The sequence below is a fragment of the Grus americana genome, chromosome 5 (genome assembly GCF_028858705.1).
Source record: "Grus americana isolate bGruAme1 chromosome 5, bGruAme1.mat, whole genome shotgun sequence".
NCBI lineage: Eukaryota > Metazoa > Chordata > Aves > Gruiformes > Gruidae > Grus > Grus americana.
In genome coordinates, this window is record NC_072856.1 from 27,871,448 (window position 1) to 27,897,185 (window position 25,738).

General features: G+C 50.5%; 1 protein-coding gene across 3 annotated transcripts in view; it reads right to left on the reverse strand.

Moving 5' to 3' along the window:
- CREB3L1 (cAMP responsive element binding protein 3 like 1) overlaps positions 1–25,738 on the reverse strand; it is a 46,498-nt gene that overhangs the window by 11,974 nt on the left and 8,786 nt on the right. The window contains exons 2-7 of one of the 3 annotated variants that reach the window (XM_054828622.1): positions 9,493–9,721; positions 4,524–4,684; positions 2,774–2,852; positions 1,665–1,822; positions 903–1,052; positions 59–117 (exon numbers count right to left, since the gene is read on the reverse strand). In XM_054828622.1, the coding sequence (XP_054684597.1) occupies positions 59–117; positions 903–1,052; positions 1,665–1,822; positions 2,774–2,852; positions 4,524–4,684; positions 9,493–9,721 (836 nt within the window). Of the gene's footprint in view, positions 1–58; positions 118–902; positions 1,053–1,664; positions 1,826–2,773; positions 2,853–4,523; positions 4,685–9,492; positions 9,722–25,738 lie in introns of all 3 variants that reach the window. The other 2 variants (XM_054828621.1, XM_054828623.1) reach the window with 2 other exon arrangements.

The following is a 25,738-nucleotide window of genomic DNA, read 5'->3' on the forward strand; positions in this document are numbered from 1 at the left end:
GGGCTGTGCATGGACAGGGCTCCTTTTTCAAAGGTAAGAATGAGAAGAAGAAACTTACTTTTTCTCTAGACACTCCACATATTCTTTCTTCTTCCTGCGACTCTCCTGAGCAGAGATCTGTGAGGGGGGCAGCCATCAGAGATTCAGTATCATAAGCCTCTAGACATTTCTTTGTGGCTCCCTCATCTTGTCTGTTCCCTGCACACGCAGCACCATAAAAGTAAATGGGGAAGTTGCCTTCCAGTCTGCCATTCCTACTGTCTCCAGGCCAAAACTGGGAGGGATGGATGCTGTAGGTATGCAGTCGTCTTTGGCCCGTAGGCTACAACCATTTGTTGCAGTATGCCTGACCGCCTCACTGCTGAGAGCATCTTTAGGGTTGCTTTGAACTCCTGTGACTCACGTGGGTACGTGCTGTGGCCATCTGGGCAGATTCTGCCCCAGACCACTTCTGAGTCACTGGGTGAGTAATTCAGGGTCTCATCATTTCTCCCACGGGATGCTTTCTAATCACAGTCTAAAGTCTCACGGCCTCTGCCTGGCTAATGAACTCTGTGCATCACCCGTCCTGCACCATACAATGGCTCTTGTTTCCCTGCCTGCACAGCAAGGCCTGATCTGTGATGCCTTAGCTTGTGGGCCCCATCCCAGGCCACACACTCCCAGGATCTGGGCTGGAAGCCACACTCCTCAGATACAGCTGCACACACAGCATTCATGCAGAGATGCCCCATGGCACTTCTGGATGGGTTGGGAGGCTTATATCAGGGCACCAAAGGCAGGATCCCACCTTTTCTGAGCTGCACTGCAGCTGAGGAGGTGACGGTAACTATAACATTGGTCAGCCGAGGATGCTCTGGAAGCATGGGAACTGCACGGTTACATTTTTTGCAAACAGTCACCTTGTTCTTGATTTTCCTCCTGACCCTCTTCAGTGCTTTCTCCTCTGCCTTGGTAAGGGGCAGCTTGGTAGGAATGGGGTAGCCCTCAGCAATCAAGGTGCGTTTCTCCTCTTCAGTCAAGAGCAGCGGGCCAGAGGTCCCTTGTAACTTCTGAAACACACAGAGAGCAGCCACCAGTGTCAGCAAGGAGTTCTATCCCAGTGATCTTCCTTAAAGCCTTGCAGAGCAGCTAGGGGCTCAGTACAAATAAGTGCAGGGCAGTGCTCTTTCCTGCTCTCAACCTGATCCTGGGGGCATAGCTCAGCAGCTGCCTTCCTCTTTTACTTGGGAGGGCATCTGTTCCTTCATGGTGAGGCTGGCTACACACTTGCACTGCAGGACGCCGCCAAAGAACTTTTGGGCGACAGTTAAAAAACAGTCTGGTTATGGGAATTCTGTTATTCCTTTCTCTTCCATTAAGCTCCTCAGAAAGTCCTCCAGTGCTTAGGCCATTTCCCAAAGTATGGGGTGAAAGACAGCACTTGCTAAAAGAAAATAGCTGCTGGTAGGCATTGTGCAAGACTCATTGTGCCTCTCCTCACTCCTGTGAGCACCATCCCATCCCCACACCCCTGTGCTAGGACATCACATTGCCTTGCCAGAGCATTTCAGTTTGGAGACCTTAACAAGGGCAGGATCCCCCACACAAGCCTTGGAAAGCCTCCAGCCTCCTCTGAGCACCAAGGAGCCCTGTGTCCCAGTGACGTCCTGCTGCTGCCTTACGTGTGGTGCTGTGAGGAGAGGTGAGGAGGAGATGGCAGTAGAAGAGCGAGCAGCAGGTCGGGCTGGGCTGGAGGGAGGAAGGGACCGGGGGCTCTGGGATCCATCGCTGTCACTGCCATGGCTGCTGGGTGGAGTTGGAGGCATCTGCACCAGGTCATCTACTGAGAAATAAGGAGATCAAGTCAATGGCTCTCACGTCAGCCTGTTGGTACAGGCACAGGGCTGTGAGTAGCAACAGGAAAAGGCACTGCCATAACACAGTACTGAAAGGAGAGGGTGATGAGTCTCACAAGACAGGGTGGGTCTGAGAACAAGGCTGGACTGAGCACTGCCCAAGACAGAGATGAAGCTGACCTCAACTGTGCTAAACTAGGAACTGCAGGAGTCAGAGAGCTGAGAGGGGCTTTGCCAAGATACCAAAGGTATTTACAAAGCAATAAGGTACTCCAGTGTCAACCAAAATGTAGTACAAAGCCCATGATGTTTTGCTCCATGGCCTGTTCACAACTGCAGAAAGCTCTGTAAGGGAAGAGCTCTTCCAAAAGGACCACAGGGCTCACACACTTGCCAGCACACTTGATCCAAAGGGGCTCCGGTCACTCAGTTGGTTGCCAAGCACTTGAAAACTGTCCCCACTTTGTACTGGAGAGCCCTGGGGGCTGAAATGGAGGTGGGAATATGCCTAAGGAATGTTTCTCGGCAGCAGTGGGAGTTCCTATAGTGCTTTCATTTGTGCATCGGCAGATTTTCAGATGCTTGGGTTTCTTTCAAATTAAACTGGATCCTGAATTTCCTGACTTTCAGATGGTTGATTTTGGATAACTCTACAGTCCCTCTGAGGATTTTAAAGGCACTCTTGCATATTTCCAACTCTGAGGTAGCCTGTTTTGCCTGGGAGTCCCTGTCTGAACAATTCCATGCATGGTTGCTGGTCCAGACACTGATCTGAGTTGGAACAGTGCAGCACTCACTCTATTGGTCTGTGCCCCAGTACTACCTTGCATGCATGGCTCTGCTCTCAGGCATTGTCTTTTCTCGCTGTATAGTAATGGTCTATATCTGATTAATATAGAAGGATATAAGTTGACCAGCAAATTCTGTCTCCTTACCTGCAGGTACATTTAGAAACTGGTTCACTTCTTTGGGTTCAGCTTTGATCACAGGTGCTGGAGTCATTTCTATGGGAGTCTGTGGAAGAGAAGCAGAAAGAGCTCTTGGGCGCTGCCACCTCCCCTGCCCAGAGGGTTCCCACCAGTTCTGTTCACAGCCACAGCTCCCCAGCTCTCTGCATTGCCCCATCTCACAGCTGTGCCCGAAAGCAGCCTCTCACCACACATAACAGAAACCAGGAGTCCAAACATAAGCCCCCTGAAGTCTGTGTCGCTGGGCACACAGAGCGCAAACACGTTTGGAGAGGAAGAGGCAGCGGCAGATGGATATGCTGCCAAGCCGTGCACTGAGTACCTCCAAAAGGGAGATGACTTTTATCCTTGGCAATTCTTCCCTTGCTAGACCCAGACAGTGCAATTTAAACCAACCTCTGCATTACCATGGGAAGTCCCTCTTTGATCTGCCTTCATTAGAAATGGGAGTATAGAGGTTGTACAGAAACAGAAACAGAACAAACTCCCTTTCCTGCTCACATGATTTCCACCAGGGCCACTGGGCAGCTGTTTCCAATCGGAGGGGACTGAGAGTTAAATAAAGAGTGGATTTATTCCCATCTGGGCTATGCTGCCCCTCAGCTCCCTGGCTCACCAGCCCCCAGCCCACCATAAGCTGGGGGAGTTTTTACACTAAACAGACACAGTGCAGACTCCTCCGGACTGTAAACACAGCTGAGAGAGCACCATGGTGTGGCTGCTGAGCACACACAGCAGAGCTTCGAGGGCACAGCAAGTTCAAGCTGTGTAAATAATGGAGTAAGTTTGTGCACAGTTTTGGCTGGAAGTAACCGTTTGTTTTGGATGGTTGTTTAAATGGGAAGATGCTCAGCATGAGTGAAAAGAGGAAGTGAACCCCAGAGATGCTCTACTGTTATCTACTGAGCTGCTACAAGATAGCCAAGGTCTGTGTGAGACTGGTCAAACCTTCCCACCCAACATGGCTGGGCTCAAGGACAGCTGAACTGAGCCCCCAGCTTACACCCACACACCAGTGGCATAAGTGAGCCTCCTTCAGACAAACAGACTTCTTAAGAACTTAGATATGACCAAAAGACTTGGCCCCTTGTTTCTTAGAAATAATAATTCCTGCTGCTTTATAGAAAAAACCAAGCAGGACCTGGAGTGGGACCTCAATTTCCAGTGAGCAGCTGAGAAAAGTGAGAGGCCCAAGGCCACGGAAAAGACAGTGGCAGAGCAGGGGTCTATACTCACAAGTAGTGAGGTCATTGGCATCACATTAATTGACACTGTTCTCTAAAAAATGAAAATAAGCCAAGAGTGGCTATAGAAATACAGGCAGATTGGGGGGAGACAGGCCTCCAGCACGTGCAAGCTTAAAAGCCTTTGACTTTTGTGCCAAGGAAACACGTTCATGTTTAACCAAGATTGTAAAGTCTCCTGTGCTGGAGAAACCCCTCATTCCATCATTTGCTCTGGAAGGATAAGCTGTCTTGTAGCTTCACTGCAAGAATCAAGAACACAGTTCTAGCTAGCATCAGGTGTGCTGCTCCTCTGACTGCCATTTCAAGAGAAGAATGACAAATAATGCAGTATCTGGGCTTTGTATCACCTTCTCCTGTCTGTCCAGCAGCTAATCACCTAGCAGGACCCTGCACTACATGGCTGGGTCCACATCACCAGGGGTGCCGCTGTGTGAGAGCCCGGGTTCCCGATGGATCTTAGGTGGGCTCACCTCCTCGGGGACTGGCAGTCTCTGCAGAGGGTTGAGGTTCAGCACTGGTATGGAGCTGGCAGCTAGCTGGGACTCAGGCAGGTCTAGAGCCAGGTTCTGTTCCTGTTTCACCATGATGGAGCAGAGCTTGGGCCCCAGCGACCACACTCCATTCTCCAGCTCTGAAACATGCACAACGTGAGAGTCAAACTCCAGCAAGAACAGGACAAGAGAAAAAAAAAAGCCATGAAGACAGCTTCCCCCGTCTGGGGAGGCTGCCTTTCCAAGTTTAGCACTGTCACCACACAAGCATGTGCAGGCCCACAACAGAGAGTACAAAAGGGAATGAACCCCCAGCGTGCGGGGAGCAGACAGGACAGAGGGGATTGTGTCTCTGCTCTGCTCTGACTGTGCAGCCCGAGCGCTGGAGGACAGCTGCAGGGTTTCTTCCCCCAGTGATGTCTTGGTCTTGTCCTCTGGAGCTTATTTATATTTAGAGCTCACTGAGAGGAGGATGCTGGGCTGTTGCTCCTTGGGCAGCATGGCCAGCATCACAGAGCTGCCACGTGTGTTACCAAGATTAGCACCATCTCTGTGCTAGAGAGCTGGCGAGAGGGCTAGCATGACAGTGAAAGGCTGACAGGTGGCTGTACATGCTGCTTTGGCCTCCCGCCAATGCTGTGCCAAGTGCCAGAGCTTTGTTGCATGACAGGAGAGGAGGAAGGTCCATTTCTGTGGAAGGAAGTCCAATGTGGCACCTGGTTGTGAGGCTGCTTCCACGGCTGCTCCCCTCAGTCTCACTTCTGAGGCTCCATCCTCCACCCCGCGCTGCTCAGGGGGACTGCTGCCTACAGCTGTGCCCCGCTGCCATTGCTGGCAGGGTCCAAAGCAGCAGCGAGGGAAAGGAAGTGTCTGAAGAGAACTGAATGGAGCTGTGTGGGGATGTACCTCTCGCCTCCTGCCTGCTCTGTCCCGTGCACATCTGTGGTGTGAGCCTGGTTTGTCACTGGAAGCAGAGATCCCGGGAGCGGGGATTCAGGCAGTGGTCGATAAGCTGCAGCTCAGATGGGGAAAAAAAACTACTGGGCAGGAGAGCTGCCTGGGCTCTGCTCTGAAGTTTTGGTCTCCTCATTGCTCTTCAAACACTTCAGCCTGCCAAAAAGCTACTCCTAGCTGGCCTGGAGCCCGCATCCTTCTCCCTAATCCGCATCCCTTCCCCTTTTTATCTGACAAACAGAAACACATTTGTCTTGACACAGGACAGACCATTGCTAAGTGTGTCATCAGATAGTGCCCCAGTTGGCTCAACATGAGGTCACTGTCGGGCTCACTCCCGGAGCCCTCTGCACTGCTCTCTGCATACAGCACTCACAGACCCAGGGGCGTTGCCTAGTTGTCTGCAGCCCAAAGCAGCTCTGCAGTGCAGGTCTCTGTTTAGAAGGTATCCTGGCAAGATGGAGATGGGGAGAAAGGTCCTTCTCAGCTCCAGAAAAGCCTGCACAAAGAAGGGTACCAGCAAGCAGCTGTTCATGTGGGAGCTGCCATCTGAACTAAACTTAAAAGTGGCCTAATGTCATCTTTGCCTAACTTAGGCTCTGTTGCCCTCGGGAGAGGACACGGCAGAATCCTTCCTCTGGCTTCTGCATGGACACAGTGGTGTTAAAGATTGGGCAAGAATTGTATCAGTTAAGATAGTGTTGCCCTTGCCAGAAGAATATATTTTCTCCCTGTCTTTGGTTTGGCACCTCTTATTTTGCTGCCTGGATAGGTTTCTCCAGCAAAGGCTGATTCCTTCCAGCTCCTTGTGTGACTGGATGTCTTCAAGCACAGACGTGAGTTGCTGTGGCTTCTCCGTATGCCTATCAGCTGTGCACACTGCTCTCAGTGCTGTTGGATCGCTTCCTAGAGCTTCCCACAATGCAGCAGGGTCAATGTCGTCAGGCAGCGTCTCAGGCAGGGGTGCACTGCTCAGCCGTGACAATGGAGAGGCTGCTGAGCAGAGACAGACTGAATTGTGTTTTCTCTGTCCTGCTAAGGACACCGAACCTGCAGCTGGTAGTGAAGTCCCAGTTACCCCTGGTATGCAAACAAGCCCTTTCTGATGGAAGGAGGCAAGGTGTTACACAGCCACAAGTGTTTGCAGCCGGAAAACTTGGACTGAATTCTTCTCTTCTGACTGACTACAGCCTGTCACAAAGATGAGGGACCTTGAGAGGTCTTCCAGTCTATCCTGCTGCTCTAGGCAAGTTAACTAAACCTGTGTCAGTCCTGACTTGATCTTACCCCTCTGCAAAGTGATGAAGAATCCACAGCTTTCCACATTAAATCTCTTCTATGGTTTCACTATGCCCACTATGGGAAGGTTTTGCCTACTGACTAATCTGAAATTCCCTTACTGTGATGTTAAGCCTCAGCTTCTTCATCCTCCCTTTCTGTTGCAAAGCTCTGAGTTTCTCTTTTTCTCAGAGGCGTGGGGCATCCTCTGTCTGGGAGGGCTGCTGCTGAAGCAAGTTACCAGACAAGGGAGAGCAGACCACCAAGGGCTGTCCCCGTTCAGACTTGACTCGGGGAGAGAGCAGCCCCAGTGCTGTCAGTCCAGACAGTCCAGTGAGCAGACACCCAAATAAGTACATGCTGCCCTCCCATTTCCTGTCTACATTCTGACCCTGCTCTCTTTCCCACCCTCAGAGATTTATCTGGGGAGTGATTGGGTTACAGAATCAGAATTACAGAACCAGAAACACATAAGTCATCAGAGGGTCAATGAGGGACTGAGGAGAAGGCATTTTCTGTGGACACATCTATGTTCTGCTGCCTCAGAGGATGTTTCAGAGGTATGGCCAGTCTGTAACCACTGCAGATTTCACTCTGTGTTGCTGGGTGAGGTACGCCAGGAAGCTTATCCTCTGCTCTAGATAGTCTGTACATAATAGAAAGAAGTATGGCTGAAAGATATCCATAACTGCCCTGGGTTGAGGAGGTGGGGCAAAGAGCAGTGAGGAAGCAGGACCTGTGCAGGAGTGTGGGCACTAGTCTGAGGATGGTCCAGCACCCATTGTTCTGCACAATGCTGGCTCCCTCTGCTCCTGGCATAAAATCACACCCTGCAGAACTGAGGGCTGGTACTGAGAACCAAAGCAGCCAGTCTGTATGTGCAAACCATCTGGAAAGCAGACTCCACTGATAAGCAGGGTCACAGTGCACCCAGCCGCTTGCCCTAGCTGACCCATGTTAGTGGGAACCATGTGGGAAAGGGCAGGATTTGGAAGTGTTTTGGAGCTCTGCAGAAAAGCTGGGAGAAAGCTGATAAATAGCAAGCCGCAGCCAACTCCAAGCCTAGACAGAGCCGGGCATTCCTGAGGAGCTCTGCAGACCAAGCAGAGCTTGCTTAATGTTAAAGAAAAGCCATTCCTGGGTAATTAATTTGAAGTAAATGTCTAAAAGGACTGAGACTGGATGGAACTGTGCCAAAAGGACTGCACAGTGTTGCAAATACTGGACCTGACTCAGGGCTACACTAGAATATGACTCACATCCAGTTACAAGCCAAGATAGCCCTGGAAAGATGGGTTGAATTATCCCACCACAGGACTGGGTGCATAGATACCCCTATTCCTGCCACATTAATAGTAGGCCTTACTCTCCATATAGATCTGATGTGCGCTCTCAGAGAGCAAGTGCCAGGTCCATCTCAAGCTCTCCTGGGTTATGCGCTGTACACCCTGTGCTGGCCTCTGCCCAAGGATCAGTGTCACAGTCCATTCAGGAGAGTCATGGTCTTGCCTTGGAGACACTGCAGCTGAAGCAGGGGCATGTCCAGATACAGAGGAGAGGAGCAGAAGTGGTGACAAATTCCTTAGAGAGGAGTCCCTGAGGTAGCTTCTGCAAGCAGACTTCATTTCACTGCTTTCTACAAACTCATGCTTTTTGCTTCTCTCTTTCCCAAGCCTCATCTCCTCCTATTCATTTGCAGCGGCAAAATAAAGATGTGTCTATGTGCTCATGCTGATTTGGTTTTTTGTTAGTCATCTGGTTGCCTTTTTGGGCTGAGTGTCCTCCAGGACTGTACTGGGGTTAAAGCTAAGGAAAAAGAAATGGAAATGGAAAGCTTTTTTGATACTAAAGCAGAGCTTGCTTGGCCTGCCATGAGCCTCTCTCCCAGCATGTCTCTGAGTGGCCCCTAAGGAATGTGGCACTGAGGCCTGTGCCCTTTGCAGGGCCCAAAGAGGCAGCAGAGGCCAGCTCCTCTCCTCCCTGGCGTTTGTACCAGAGATCTGGGATCATTCCTGGCCATGAGAGGGAAGCTTCTGTCCCAGGTCTCACTCTTGCTCAAAGGAACGGCTTGCTTCTGTGTATACTGAGCCTATGCCACTGCTTTTTCAGGCAGCCTGGTGTCCATCAGCTGTTGGGACACCCACACAGTCCCGCAAATTGCAGGACTCTCTGCAAGGACAGTTCTAAAAATATCCAGCCATTATAAATTATCCTAAAATGAATTGTTTTAAAAATAGGTTTTGAAATGACTGTTCCTCTCTGTCTCCTGCTAAAAGATCTGCTGGTAAAGAAGCCACTTAGCTTTCCACATGTACCAGCACTGGTTGCAGCCAGAGACTCATGCTTCCTATATTCAAGCCAAAACCCTGCTGCCTGATGCCAAAACAGACCTGGATCTAGGGCATCCACACCCAGGTTTGCAGGGTCCTAAAGAGACATTACCTATTGCTTGCCAGAAGCTGGCAGGACACCAAACCACAGCCAATTACCCTTGTAAATAACAGTTAGCCCGGCAAAGGAGCAATGTGACTGTCAGAGCACAAACTGAAGGAAAAAATGTGGGCTGTGTTTGACTACAGCAGATCAAATTCTTCCCTGGATTAGCCATGCGCAAGCCCAAGGAATAACCAGTTTGTCCTTATATATGGAAGCCGGCCAGAGCCTCTGCTAACAGATGTGCCCAAAGCTGTGCAGTGTGCATGTGTGTCATGCTCACCATTAGCATTATCTTCAGTCTTGACAGGCACGAGGGGGCTCTGGGGAGCAGAGTCTCCACTGAGGGAGTAGCTGTGCTCTGCCTGGATGCCTGGAGTGGGTGGATCCAGGTCCATGTCCAGCAGTGGGTTCTTCTCAGCCAGTACTGGGTCATCGAAGAAACTGCTGAAGAGGTCGTTGGAGAAATCCTCCATGTTGTCGGAGAAGTGATCCAGGTTCTCTGAGAAATGCTGAGGAAAGACAAAGGGAGAGAGAGTGTCAACTCCAAGAAGGATCTGAGAGCCTTCCCCTGCTCTGAGAGCCAAACCTCAGCAACAGCCCTTTTTGGATGGGAAAAAGCAGTTCCTATCCCTTGCCTGTATCAGTTTGATAAAAGCACCTTGAATTAAGATAGAAAAGGCCATGGTGCTGTACATCTTCTCCACCTGTTTATCTACGCCACAAACACTCATGAAACTCTTCTATATTCTCACATCTCCCCCTTCCGCTGTATGCACCTATCTTCAGCTTCCTAGCATCATCTCACTGACAATAAGCTGAGTAGAGCACAAGGCAAGAAATCTCTGTGATGACAAAATGCAAGTGTGGCAGAAAATCACAGTCTTCAGCACCTGTCCTTGGTGGCAGTCACTTTCTCATGTTCTCTGCCAGCAGCAATAGGCACTCCAATGCCCCAGAGAACATCAACTCAGCTGCTGATTTCTATCAGAGAAAAAAAGATCAGTTGGATCAACATAACAGGAAGGCCCCCTGTTGTATTTAATTTCCTCTGGGATTTCATAGCCCCTCTGTGGACCATATGAGGTTGTCCTCCAGCCAGATAATGCCTGTGAAATTCTGCTCCCCGATGAAGTTTAAACACTACAGATGGGCTGTTAACAACAAACAATCATTCCACTAATCATTCCAGTAACAGTCAGTAAATCTGGCCAGTGCTGCTGCAGAGCTGGGCTCCTGATGCTACAGGGAACCTGTTGCCTTTGAGGCATATCCTCCTGTTCAGAAGTCAAATCACTAACTTTTCCATTTGCTACAACAAAGCATTGGTTGGGCAGAGAGAAAAATTATGGTTGCCAAACACCAGCTGAAAAATTATCCCATTTGTTGGCAGATTGAGGCTTCTGGCTCAGGGAGAGGAAAGAAAAGACAGATACATTCAAGTGACTGTATTACACAGACGGAACTGTGTAACTTAAATGAACTGGAGAGAGCTCAGCAGAGTCAGACTGGGTCCCTCCCACCCCCCTCCCCTTTGGAAAAGCATCTGGGTGGGCAGAAAGGCATTGAAAGCAGCATACTGAAATACCAAGAGCAACAGGGTATGGATGGGAGAGAGTGGGAGAGAGCAGGCAGGTCTAGAGTAGAGACATGAATGCCAATGAATTCCAGTGTGAGAGGTGAGCTCAGGAAAGAGCCTGGCTTCTAGACGAGCATGGGGCCAATGCAGTCCTTTCTTTCCCCAGCGCTAGGACTGAGGGAGGAGTTGGCCAGAGGACCCCGGACGCTGGAGCCTGCAGGTTCCTGTTCCTATAGAAAAGTGTATTTGTTTTATCTGAGCACAATATCACTCTGTCAACATCACACTGGCTGTCAGAGGGTTGGGGTGAGGCTGGGGAGTGAAGTAGGCTCCAGTTGAACAGATCCACGCTTCCCACCAAGTTGGGGAGGGACACAGTGAGCTGCAGCAATTTCCAACATGCCAGTGCCCTTCACCCTCCAACATCAACCCTCAGCCACTCAACTGAAAAACTCAGATGCCCACAGAGCATGTTGGAAGTGGGGGGTAGTCCCTGCTGCCTACATTTTGCCTGACACGAAGCTTCTCTCCCTTCACTTCCTTCCCACTTGTCCTGTCCTCCCACTGCCTGGAGTGTCAGCCCCACCATCTGAGGCTCCCCTGGGAGGGCAGACACTGCATGTGCAGGTAAGGCAGAGAAGGCACGCTCATGCTAAATCCCAGTGTTGAGGCCCTCCCTGGGATGTCTGGGCTGAAGTTTTCTCTACATGCTCCCATACCGGAAGTCGAGTTGGCAGGATAGCTTGGTAAAATCTACCCAGCCATTTCCAAGTTGCCTAGAACCATTTCTGCACTTGAATCAAGCGACAGAAAACACCTCCCATCTGTGCCGAGCATACCCATTCTTCAGAGGGAGCTGAGTCAGCAGATGGAATTGGGTCAGATATTTATCTAAAAAGCACTGGAAAACCAGGTTTTGTCCTATCCTACAGCACGGAGGGGTAAAGAGTTTGGAGTCCTGAGCATTAAGCCCAGAGAGTGCCTGCTCATGTAACAGCTGTTCTTTGTCTTGCTTTCTCTAAACAACACAAGCAAACACAGGATATGAACATGATAGCCTTATAGTAAGGGTGAGAATGTAACCGCAGAAAAGTGAAGGGATTCAGAGTTCTGGCTGCCAGCGCACCACAACAGCACAGCAGAGCCCAGATCCAACAAAAGGCACTCAAATCATATATACTGTTGTAACCATCAAAACTAGAACCACCGTGTAACCCTGGAAAAGAAACAGGGCTGGGTGGACAGCTGCAGGGAGAGCTGTCTGCAACTCTGCCACGTGCTTCAAATTTTTTTCACAACTGTGCATTAACAAAGGCAAAAGTGGGAGGGAAAAGAGTCAAGAAGATGCATTTATGCAGTAGTTCCATACACTATCTTTTAGCGGCATCCCACCCATGCTTAGAACAAGGATCTCTTGGTCAGTCAACAGTCTTCCCATTGTAGGACAAACCTACCCGGAGGGAAGAGGCAGAGATGTGTCTCTGGTTTTATTCTGAAACCAAAAACTCTCCCCAGCAGTGGCTAAGGGGTGAGAGATGAGTAATGAGGGGGGTGTTGAGTATCAGAGGGGGCTGAGTATCAGAGCCTTAACATGGTCACCAACATTGGCAGGAGTAATTGCAGATTTCTGGTTCTTCTTTTAGACACCACACAGCAGGCTTGCTGGAGGACCTCGTTGCTTGGAAGTCAGAATGAAGGCAACGCTGTTCTCCCAGAGATGCAGTTCAGGTCCCCAAGAGCCCATTTTCTCCCAAGAGACAGAGACCTACTGCACAGTATGGGAAAAACATGGGTGGTACGCAGAGAATGAAACTCACACCCTCCCTGAAATTAATCTCATTCAGAAATGTTGGGGCACATACCCCTCCCTGGGTTCCTGGGTCTTATCCTCCAACACAACTAAATACTGGCAAAGCCTTCTCATCAAAGCAGCCCCCTTTCAGCTGCTTTGTATGTCAATCATACATATACCAGTCAAACATCTCCAGACACAGACAATGGAGAGAAAGGAGCTAGCCTATGAGATTGGGCGTAACTATGGCTATTATGAAGAGAGCACCAAGGCAGACACCCTCAAAGAGGGAGAGCACCCAGAGCTGTCACAGAGCTGGAGATTGCTCTTATACTCAGAGGCGGCGGCAAGAGGCAGAGGAAAGCAGAAGAAGGAAGGGTAAAGCAAACAAAGATAATGACATGGCTTTGTGGCTGGCTATATCCACAACGGAGACTACAGGACAAGCAGGCAGCTAAATCACCACGTCCCAGGAAGACTGTTGTGTCTCTATGGTTGGTTCTGCTCACTCCTGATGGCACAGGTATTGTTGACTTCAGGACAGATTTTGGATTAGTAAAGACAGACACACGGTAACACGAAAAAGTGTTCTCTTGTCCAGATCCAACTGTGATGGGCACAGTGTGGAGCAGCCCAGAGCTTAGTTTGGATAGATGCCATCAAAACCACTGCTAATTAATTTAGATCAAGCCTGCTAACCCAGAACATGCAAATTCTGTCCCACCTAGCCTCATTGTGGGAGCTGCACCTATCTGGCAAAACTCAGAGAAGGCTTCAGCTGTACTTGTTCTCAACGCGTGTGAGAGAGCAGGCTCTGGGGAACTGCAGGTCCCAGGGCTGTGTGGATCATGGCAGAGCATGGCAGGGTCAGTGCTCCGAGTTTCTGAGCGATAAACAGAAGGTTTATCACCTGACCAAATGGACGATAGCTTTATCCTGGCTCCAAAGGAGGTGCTGGGCAGCCACTAGCCCTCCCCTTTCCACCCAGACTGGGGCCAGCACAGCTGAAGGTCTGCATGTGCTGCCACTAAATGACTGCACTGGGATTTGGAGATACTTTTGCCAACACCGTGGTAACAAAGATCTCAGCAGACCAGAGGTACATGTTGGTTGAAGGTCCGAGAAAGAGTCCACAAGACTTGGACAAGAATGAAGGTGGGATGTTCAGAGATTCATGAGCAGAGCAGGCTCATCCTATCACAGCTTCTCCAAGGCCTAGACTCTCTCCTTGAGAGCACCTTCCAGCCAGGCTGAGATCAGGTAGCTCCCACTCCTCAGGGAACTGGCCAAGAATTTCTAATTGTGACAATGAACAACTCTGCAACTCTGCTGAGAGTCTTCTTTAAGACATCTCAAGTAGCTTTCACACTAATGAGCCCAGCTTGAGCAAGGGGGACCAGTCAACTGGGAAACGTGATCCTTACCATCCTGGCCCAGAGGGAGCGGGTGTGAAGTGTACTGGGGGAAAACAGCTTCCAGATGGGATACGAAGCTCACAGCACAGTCTCATTTTGCATTATTCACTCCTGCTATCTCCCCCTCCCTTTCACACCCTCCTTCCTTCTCCTTCTAACTATGCTCCAAAGCCAAGAAATAGCACGAGATGTGTTTCCAAAGCTGTATTACCAGTGAGCGGTCAGGGAGGGGGCAGCCAAGGGACAGAAACGCAATGGCGAGGATGTGCTGGATTTCCTGATCCAAGCCTGATTTCTGGCTGCCTGTCCCCCCACCACAGTTCTCGGAGGACAAGGAGGCAGCGCCTGAAGGGGACAAGCCAACGTGCACAGGTACAAGGGAGGCAATGACCACCGCATCTCAAGGCCCAACAGAGAGCCTTAAGCTGCTCTGGTGCCACAGGAGAATCTACTCGGGCTGAGGCCACCTCGGCCACGGGGAGAGAGTGAGAATCTGTCAGCCGCTGGCTCCTGCTCCCTCCCACTCCTGGTGACCGACATAGGCACTGACTCTTCCAAACATATTTCCACCACATGTTTTCACCCTGACCTCATGCTTAGGGTTGTCTAAATAGCACACTGTATGTGCGTGCGTGCACTTCTCGTTTGAACACCCTTTCCTGTTGTACAGCAGTTATCTTGGGAGCTAATGTAAGGCATCCAGACATCCAAATGCAATCTATTTCCCCCCACCCAGAGCTGGTGTTAGACCTCTGCAGGCCCCAAGCAGAGACAGAGGCATTAAGCCTTTTCTTCTGCCAGGTTGCACACAGGATGCCTGGAGTTGACACTCTTGTAGCCCAGTCACACCGCACACAGCTGAGGAGGGGACGGTTTCTTCTCCCTGGATCCACTTCTCCTCTGTGGTCACCCTGGCTGCATCTGTCTCTCCCTTTCCCTTTCACGCTTCCATCCTTTGACTGTGTCTTTCCCCTTCCCACCTCCAGCTGAGTTGTTTGGAGACAATCTCCCTTCAGGATCAGCCTGGTTCTCACAGCCTCCCTGCTCCCACCACAATGGTCTCACTCCAAAGAGAAAGCAGTGAGGGGCTAATCCAGCTGGGCAGCAGCCCAGGCCCAGGAGACGAAGGGCCTTTGCAGGTTGGAGGTTCTGCTCGCGCTGGCAGGCAGTGCAGATGGGGAGGGGATTCTTCTGAGTTTTCTCTTTTCTTTTTGAAAGTATTTTTCCTCTTTGCTTGCCAAGATAAATCTCCTGTCCCAGCTGTGACATCTGCATTTCCCTTCTCTGCTTTCACTAAGGAATGAAGCCCCCTGCACTCCAGCTTCACAGGCGAGGTTTCCTTTACATTCCAGGAAAGAAGAGTCCATACACTCCAGACAGTCCTTCTGCTCTCTTTAAAATGTAGTGAATTTGAAACTTTATGAAAGTGAAGGTCTTGACAGCATTAACAAGATCCAGGCAGGATGGTCAGATGCTGCGCACACTTCTCCTCACAGTCTAGTCAGTGCCTCTGCACCCCAAGGAGCACAAGTGATCATCCCACTATCTCTTGGCTCCCTCAAGCCCCTCTGGTGCCCCTCTGTCCTGACCTGTATTGCTCTGGGTCTCTCCCCTCACGTACTGCAGCTCCTTGCTGCTCCATACTTGGTCTGCCCAGGTCTCCGGTCTGCCTCGATAGCTTGCAACTGACCTGCTACCCCCTTGCTGTTCCTGCTTCGCCGCATGGCATGACTGAAGCACTTCAGACCAAACCATCTGCAAGCCCCGCTGCTATTTCCCTCTAGCAGCAGGACAGCATCCCAACCAGCAGCACCCCTCAGTTTTTCTCAGAGACTGCCAGCAATGCTAAAGTCACCCGTGATTATTTTCAGCATCATGGCCTTGGACTGTATAACGAACGAAACGCTTCCCTGACACCCAGCCCCCAAGCGGCTGAGGATTTGACTGAACCTGATCTGGATCCAGGACCAGAATTTATTGCTGTCTGTAGAATAATACAGAATGACAGAAAGAAAGAGGAGGTAAGGTCTCTGAAAGCAAGGCAGGTGACCTGCTTCCCCGCAGGTGAGCTGTGCCATCAGCTCCCTCCCTGCAGGGGCTGCAGCCCCTCAGACTGAACGTGCTACAAGCCATTACTCCTTGGTGGCAGCAACAGTGGCCATGTCCCCGGTGCCTTGCAAAGGCCCAGCAAGGCTCAGGCACAGCTCACAATGCAAACCTCCTTCCACCACGCATCCGTGCCAAGGACCTGGATTTACAATTTCCAGCGCTAGGCGCCACAAGACCTAGGAGGGACGACAGAGGCTCAAGACACAATCAGGGAAAGGCGATTGAGGGAGTGGTGCCAAGGCAAGGCGCTACCCTGAAGCGAGGGAGCAGCAGTGATTCGAGCCGCCGAAGTCCCCGCCTGGGCCCCGGGTGCCCGCAGCCGCTTCACACCCTGCCAAGCGGAACAGCCCGAAGCTCCCGGGTAAGCGGGGCACCCAGCGCGTCCCCGCTGCTCCCAGATCGGAGGGGCGACTGGCGGGTGCAGAGAGCCACCCTCCCCTCCGCCGCCGCCGGCCGTTAACGGTCTCCACGGCACGCTTCCAACGGCCGGCAGCGGCGGCCGCCCATTGGCCGACGCCGCCGAGCGGCGGCCAATGGGAGGCAGCTGCCAGCGGAGCTGCGCGAGGCGGGCGGGAGGAGTGCAGGGTTAGGACGGAGCGGTCCGCGGCCCGCTGCGCCTCACGACCCTGCCCCGCCGAGTTACCCGCTGCGGCCCTGCCCACGGTTCCCCCGCGGTGCTGGGCTGCCGCACGGCTCGGCTGGACGCTGAGGCCGGAGGGGACGCTGAAGTCGAGGGGCACAAGCTGAAGTCGAGGGGTTCCCTCGAGGAGGCCTCGCCTTTGTCCCTTCATGGCTCTTTCTCATCCTGGGATGTCTTAATGAGTGACTTGGAGGACATCGTCCCACCCTCTCCAGGAGATGTACCTCTTCGGGTACATACCGCTCCCACGGTTTGCAGTAACCTCCATGGCAGGCATAAAGGTTTTGTGTTTTTTTCCCCTCCTCCTCCCCTACAGCCCCAGCGGGATGGGGAGGGAAATATCAGCTGACAGAATGGGTGATGTTGTTAAGAACACATGCACAATACAGACCACATCAAAATTTTGTGGCCATGATCGCAATACTCAGCTCAGACTTTGCAAGCCTGCCGTTCATCGGGGAGGAATCTTGGAAGTCACCCAGGCATGAGGGGAGTGGGCGAGTCAAGTCTTTAACTTAAATGTTTTTGCCCCTGAAGGGAAAAAAAAAAAAAAAAAGAAAAAGGTACACGGAAAGCTGAAATCTGCCAGCCTGTGACTGGATTTTCCAGTGGCCCTGAAGGAGGCACGGAAGGCATCTGCTGCTGCAGTGGCTGAAGAGTCGTGGACGCTGGTATGCCCACACCTGGGCTTAGTGTGCTCAGCATAAATGGGATTAGCAGATGGCACAAGCAGTGGTGATGCAGAAGAGACTGGAAGCACCCTATGAGGAGAATGACTGTGGAGCAGGGCAGAGCCCAGGGCGAGGCAAATCAAAACACAAATGGCATCACGGGGTGGCCACAGTGGTGTGGCCATCTGTGTGCCCCAAATCACTGGTGGACACCAGAGTGCTGAGCAGGTATGTATGTGCTAGGGTGGAGGGGAAACATGTCAGACTCCACTTGGGCAAACCATGCTCCACTGGCCCAGCATGGAACGCAGCTACAGTTTGCCTGTTGCATGAGACTTGCTGAGTCTGCAGAGACAGGAGCACCTCTCCTCCCAGCCGCAGCACTGCAGAGGATAAAGAGGAATGCCTCTACTTTCCAGTGAGCTTTCGCTGCGTGTATGCTACATGTGCAATGAATGTCCCAAATTTCCTTTGGCTTACAACTCCTTTGCAGCCAGCTGATAAAAAAAATTAGAGTAGTACTTGAACCGTATGCAGAAGTGCACACAGCCCTCTCAGGATGAAACATTTAGATCAGCTGCTCTTAACTCTCATTTGGCTGAAGATTTGGGGGCTCTTTCTAGGAGTCTGTGAAAGGTAAATAAAAAGTTTGTCCTTTGAGGCCTTTCTTGAGCTTGGAGAACTGAAGACACCTGCTTGCTACAAACAAAGCTGCCTTTATTTCTGAGCCATCATGGTGGCAGCTGGGCCACGTGTTCGAATGGAGATGAGTGGGAGGTGTTCTCTGTGGGAATGCAGGTACCCCTGGGCAAGCTGGCAGGGGCCTCTTCCTCTTCTTTGCCCCTTCCCGAGCCCAGGTCAGCACAGTCTCCGGGCAGAGACTTCACATGAGCAGTATCTCTGAGAGAACGAAGCTGTATCGTCATCACTGCCCCCAGGTGTCTGCCCTCTTGTATGAATTGGTGCTTTACCTCTTTGTGTTAACTTGGCAGCTTCAGCTGAGTTTGCAGCAGACTCCCAAAGACACCCTAACTCCACACTGTGACGGGGGGCCAGGAGTCTTTCAGCTGCTGTAGCATCAGGGTGACAGGGTTAATGTGAACTTTATCTCCTTATGAGTGAAAATATACTCTATCATCTTTGGGAAGACCCTATCTGCTATGTTACCCCGATCCACCTCCACCCAGGCGTGCCCTTTGCAGAACCCAAACACATCCATCCCTTCTCAATCCCCATAGACGCAAAGCAGCCAGAATGCAAGTGCCATGCCTGTTGGCGTGCAGCACCCCTGCACAACCTAGGGGCACAGCTCCGGTCCAGCCATGCAAATCTACAGGCAAACTCTACCCTGAGAAAGCCTACATGAATTTACATGTTTGTGGCACGTCTGCCTGGACAGTTCAGGGAAAGTTTCTGCTTGATGGAGATGGACACGTGGTGCAACGAAAGGGAGCAGGCAGGGCAAACAAAAGAAAATACTGCTTTACTCTGCGTGACTCTCTCTGAAATATACTGTCATGTTGCAGTGGAGCCGAGGTCACAGTATCCCCAAAAGACATGAAATACAGTTCAATACAATTAAAAATAAATTAGAGAGGTGCAACTGCTCAAGTCAGTCACCAGTCAGTGGGATGGGGAAGTTTATTCAATAACCAAAATAATCTGGAATAAACGCCACTCCACCATTTCTTCCCTCTTTCTTGGAAGCTTCTGGCCCTGCTCAATATGGGGTTGGAGCCACCAGATTTGGCAGATCTCTGCTCTTATGCAGCTTGTCTCCCCCATGCCATTATGGGCCTTTTTTCTGCATCTTGTGAGAAAGGCAATCTAAGCAACGAGAAAGGTACCCTGGGAGATAGAAGAAATCTGTTTTGGGAGATAACCAGAGCAGGAAGAAAGGTCTGTATTATCTTTACAATCAGCTTCATTTGTCTCATTGAAACTGTTTCTCTTTAGTGCTCAGACAGCAAAATTGGAGATAATTCACATTTTGTCCCCTGGCAGGTCCCTGGAGACCCATAAAGAAAAGCAGGCCTTGGAGGAGGAAGATAGCTGTACTCTCTTCAAGTCCAAAAGCTGAGGCATGCAGCTAATACCAAACATTACTGGTGGCTTTCATTCCTTGGGCTTTTGTAAAGGGCAATTACAGAGCAACTAAGTCTGTACCAGCTGATTTGTGACTCACGGATGTGAGGGATTTTCACCCAAAATCTTGAGAGAGCAAGAGCTGGGACTCTCTTCAGTGGCCAGGCTGGGCAAGAGCTGGATTTTGCAACCAGCAGACTGAATGGGGTCCCACACCAGGACTGTTTTCAAAGCAATTCAGCTTGGAATGCAGATTTCTGACCTGCTGCCAATATCCCAGTGGAAAATCTGTGCCCTGAGCAGCAGATAGGAAATTAAACTTCAGCTCCAACGCTGAGGGTATCATTTTCACCTCAGTGGTGGAGCTGCAGAAACCATAGTCTCTGGAGAATGGGGAAATCCTTCCTAGCCTGCAAAGGGCATTAACCTCTCAGACCACTTGTCACTACTGGGGCAGCCCAGATTAACACCATCCTGGGGGGTAACGAAGATGTCATGTTGGTGAACAAGGGGTCAAAGCCCTGTGTTTCCGAAGATGAGGATGGAAATCTGATCGGTCAGAGATAATGCAGTCACTTCAACTATGGGATGAAAATCAAGGCTGAAGGGGAAAGGCAGCCTGTGCGAATCCTTTCCAAACACATGGCTCTCCAGCTATCCCCTCTCCAAGCCAGACTTCTCCACAACAAGGCTCAGCAGCCAAGTACCATGTAGCTGGTGAAAAGAAGTAGAAACGTGAAGATGCATGGGATCGTGTGCTCAAGTAAAGTCATAAGCTTCTGGGAAGAAAAGATCCCATGTTCCTTTGAAGACAGGAAACCTATTATGGCCTGAAAACCTGCCCTGAAAGCTCCTGTGTCTGAGATCAAGCAGGCATCTGCAGCCCAGCATTGGAGAAGTGTCTGCAGAAACTGGTGGATTTGGGAATCCATTCTCTGGACATCCCTGGAACAGCACAAGGAGACCATGGATGGCTTCATGGATTTTAGCACCTGGATGAACCAGTCTGGTAATCAAATATGGTTCCTTACATAGCTGAGTACAGGAGCTGTATTCATGCCTCCTGCTTCAAAGTCATCATCTGCAACTGAGCTTCTCAGAAACATCTCATCTCAGTTTAAAGTCTTCAGATAAATCCACCCCTTTCAAAAAAAACCCAACAAAACCTGTTATAGAAGCTAACTACAGTCACCAAACGTATGAGTCATTGCAAAGAGAGACTCTCTAGCTTATGCCTCCAAAGTGTTTTCTCAGGCTTTCTGCTCTTAGATGAACAAGTCCTTACTATCAGAGGTCTTCCTCAGAACAAAACCAAGTCACCTTATAATCTGTGGAGTGTGGTATGGCATGGCCACCCTACCCGGTTGTTCTCCAGACAGCAGAAACACCACTGGTCTCATTGAGGCAGGGAGAACTTGAGGACTTATTTAATGATGGCAGGTTGTGGTCATGTAACACCACGTTAGCAGCAGATCCAAAGATTAAATTATCTTTCTGTATAATTAATTGCTAGATTTTAACATAATCAAATCACAAGTGGAAGTGAGTGAGTGACAAGTTACAGCCTTTCCATGGTGGCCAGTGCTGCAAAGCGATAATGAAGGCTGTGCAAGCCCTAGAAAATCAAGATAAAATCTACAGTGGTTTGGCTTCTGGGCATCTTTTCAGACTTGGCCTTATGATGCAGGTATATAATCCAGGACCAGAAGCAACACTAACCTCTTAGTATCTATCGTGGTTTTATGTGCAGCAAAAGAGAAAAAGCATCAGAGATCTTCCCCTTCTGTCACTCAATCCCAATGACTTTTCCTGAGTATGGAGTTCTCTGTATATATGAAATCCCTCCCAAGTGCCTGTTGTGTGTCCCAGCACAGATGCACCTAGCCACTGTTCCTGCCTGGATGCTCACAGCACCAGACCTTCTCATGCCACCCTCTTCCTTCATGCCTCTGCTGCCTGGTTTTTCCCTGCTCGCTCCTCCATCGCCTTCCTCCTGTCTCCTCTCTCCAAAAGGGTGCACACATCTGGCTTGCCTTTATTGTGCGATAAATCTCACCCTGCATCTTGGGTTCATTTTCTGAAAGTTTTGAATGGTGTCTTGGAAATGCTGTTGGACAATAGGAGCTCTTTGAACCCAGGCCAGCTGGATGGGATGCCTTGCATTGCAGCTGACATGCAGGCTTTGGCGGTCTTTCTCCACTCTTTCCTTTCGTCTCTTTTCTGTAGAGCATTTGAATTGTCCTCAAACTTTATTTTTGGAGTGGGCAGTATGTTTCTGAATCTTTTCATCATTATATTATTATTAATTATGGTCATGACTATTTATCTTTCTGCTGGCACTCCTGGGTGGATCTCTCCTCTCTCACTTAATGTCTTGGGTAAGACTACCTTGGCCGCAACCCACTTAAGCAGTGACTCAGAATCCCTGGACCGCTCCCAGGAGAGATGCAAGAGTTTTGCCAGTCAGTTTATAAAGAGGCCATCGTTTTCCTCAGCTACTCTCTCACTCAGCAGAGCTGAGTCGGGTGGAAAAGCTCAGCTCTGTGGTTCCAGTGAGTCCATCCCTGGTGGACAGGCCATCCCTGGTGTATTATGAAAGCAGAGCCCTGCTCCCTTCGGGTGCAACCAGGACAACTTCTGAACCAGGTGGTAGGATTCTTTGCCAAACAAAATTTTGCTCCCTGGGGGTCACTGCACTCAACTTTCCTGTTCCCAAGCCTCTGGAGGAAACAAAGCTAAGCGAGGCATGTGGGCAGGATGAGGCATCGTGAGGGAGGGAGCACTGTGTGCTCATGTCAAACTGTTGCCTAATGGCTCATCACACAGCTACCCACATCTCTTGAGTCAGAGCAGAGCACGACGTACTCTGAAGCAGGCCCCTCGTATCGCTGGGTTTGAGGTTTGCTTGAAGCAGTGATATGCTGTAGAGAAATCCAGTTTTCATCTTTGAGCATCTCAGACCTTTCCAGTCATGCAGGAGTTGCTCTGTGTCTGAAGGCAGGAGGGGATGTATGGCTCTACTGTTTGCCCCTTCACACACTGAATTTATGTAGTGAAGAAGACCACTTTGCTCCTGTGTGGCTCCTGTAACTTAAAGATGTTCAATCAGTGTGCTTTTATGGAGGCGGACATGCAAACCCTCTCCATGTCATGTGCTGGGAAGGACTCAAGAAAAAAGAAATGGCTGGCCTTGGTGACACGTCTGTCTCCCACAGGCCATGGGGGGAATGCAAGTCTGAATCCTTCCCATTAAACTGCACTGCCTCCTGGAAATGGCACCGAGTGATGGAGGGAAGGAGATCACAGGCCTTCCCTAGCAAGGGTGGGCGCTTGGCAGAGTTGGACCATGTCCTTCCCCAGCTGCTCCCACTCCCACGTGCTGGGAAGCCCACCTGCTCCACAGGGCAGCTGAGAGCCCCCAGTGGTGGTGTTAGCAAGGGAGAGGGACTGAGATCATTGGTTGCTTTTTACTCACATCTACCAAAGGTAGGAATAGGTCTTGGACCAAACAAAATTCTCCTTCCATTCTGCTGCAAGACCCAGCAGGGCATGGAAGCCCACGAGCAGCTGGGAACAGGGGGGTCCCACTAGCCCTCTCTGTGCTGGTGTTGAAGGCTGAGCTGACTCCTGAGCTCAGCTGCAGTGGCTCAAGAACCAGGCAGAGGTGTCATTGTCTCTCCAGCCGTGGCATGGTGTAACCTGCAGCTGGTTCCCCGTGTGGCGCTGTTTCTCCCCAGCCGGCAGGCTGGCCGCAGCTGGCCTCTGCTCTGCGCTGGCTGGGTGGCATTGCTTCTTCAGCTTGAGGAATGCAAACTGCCTGAGCTGCTCTTGAGGACTGGCCAGGAAAAGTCTGCAAATAGCAACAGGAAATCAAATGCCCGCTCCAGACATGCACCAGATACGAGGCCATCCAGCACAAGGAGAAAAATCAAATGCTGGACGATGGAGATTACATCATGCTGTGGATAAACCTGTGAGCCCATCCAGCTGGGGCCATGCCAACAGGTCCAGATGGCTCAGGAATGCTAACTGCATAGCTACCTCTCTCTTGTCTTTGCTTTTTCTTCCCTCTTTCTTTCCCTATTCTCCATCCCTCCTGGCCTCCTTCCCTCTTCCCCTTCCCAGAATAAATAAATAAATCCACTGGCAACTCTACATAATCCAATTTCATCGAATATCAGAAAGGCATCTGAGACCAGTGGACAAGGCACTGGTCTGGACATGGGTCTCTGGCACTGACTCGTAGATATCGAGGCTGCTGGGTGACCTCACCACACTGCATAGCTGCTGGGGCTGACATAGTAATATGTGCCTTCATCTCACCTGGGACTTCAGCCCCTGGCTACAAAGGAGGAGGTTGCCAGGGCTGCTCCCCTGGAGCCTGAAGCATGCAGGAAAATAAGAAATGAGCATTGCGCCTGCTCTGCTGCAGCTCACCCCAGCTGCTTACAGCTGCCACTGACTGCTCACCATGGCTGCACTTACAAGGAGAGGGAAAAAACAGTCTTGCTCTGGCAGCTAGCAGCCTCTAGCTACCACCCTGGTACTAATTAGTGACAAAGAAAGGAGTGCAGCACCCTCTGTTCTGTCCCCAGCATTGACCAGAGCTCAGCTCTCTCCCAGTGTGACAAAAACAGGGCTCAAAGACATGTAAGAAAAGAATGAAAGGTGTGTGCTTTGCCGGGTCTGAAAAAGGGCTGCAGGCCATTTGCTCTTTATTTTATTCTAATCCAGCTGCTGGACTGCTGCCATATTTGAGAAATCATGAAGAGCAGGAGAGGCATCAGAGAACCCGAAAGCAACCTTTGTATCCCTCTTCCCAGTGGATGATGGTGATCCTAACTTTACAACAGGTCAGGCAGACTTACTGCAGAGAAAAGGCACTTCCAAAGAGAAGGGGAAAGCACAAAACCACGCGCCGAGCAGCAGGAGGGACTCACGTGGGTCTTGAATGCCCTGCTAGGGGACTGATAAAGCCCTGTCACTCTGGTTCTTTCAGCTTATTACCTCCTTCTCAGATACAAACCAGATGAGACATACTTTGGGAGCCTGGTAACTGGGCACAGCCCTGACCACACAGCAATTTCGGGCAGAAATGTAACGGGGTGCTCTCAGCAAGTTGTGCCAAACCCAGGGAGAAGTTAGGTTTTGCATGAGCCAGGATCTGGTTGTGTAGTGGAGGATGAGGTATGAGTACAGCCCATTCGCTGGATTTATAAAGCACAAATTGTTTGGTTTTCAGTAAGGCTCAAAGAGGTCAGGCCAGCAATAGCATGGGCCAAGTACTTCAGTTTAAATCCTGATGCTGACCAATGCAGTCATTCAGACTGACACAGAAAGATTACCCTGAATTAGCTTGAAGTATCTGAGGTCAGAATCAGACATGTGCAGTCCTCGGTGGTAATAAACAGGAGAGGGGTGAAGGGTAGCTGGGACATCAGTGGAGGATAGATCTGCCATACCAAAAATTGTTACAAATGTCATCTATAGCTGCAAAGTAACTCAAAGAGACTTTAACTGAGGAAGCAAAGTAATAGGTCCTATGGACCTTTCCTGGCAGGTATCTGCTAGCAAAACCCCACCCCAGTCTTTTTCATTAATCTGCTTCACCCATTGATGGCACTGCCCCGTGCCAGTAAGAATAAGCATGTGCACTATTTTATAGACAGCAAAAGCTGCATTGCCGAAAGTGACACCCTGAGGATCACACACTAAGTAACTGGCAGAGCTGGGACTAAAATACAGTTCTCCTATTCCTGACAACCTCACTGCACCACTGTCCATAAGGAGAGAAAAAACAAAAACAAACCAAACATCGTTCAATTGGCAATTCAGTATTTATAGCTCAACAGCACCTCATCAACTCTCAGAGTCTGCCACATTTGCTTGGAAAGAAGAGCCATATTTCCAGCACTCCCTGGGCAAAGAGCTCTCAGATCGAGAGACTGAAAAGGCTTTGAAAGAAACCTTCCATCAACAGTTTTTACAAATGTCAGAGCTGGTTTCCTCCTCCCTGAGCTGCCTGGCTTGCAGTCCCTCCCCCGAGGCAGCAGTGAGCTCAGCCAAAAGCACCTGCCCAGCTCCTTCCTTCAACTGTCATGAATCTATGGCACTCATTTAACATCGAGCTGCTCTGACATGCAACAGTTAACTATGCAGGCTCTGGACCTGGATCCTCTTCTTCATTCTGGTCTCCTTCTGCCTCAGCTACCCCTTCTGGAAGGAAAAGCTTTCCTCC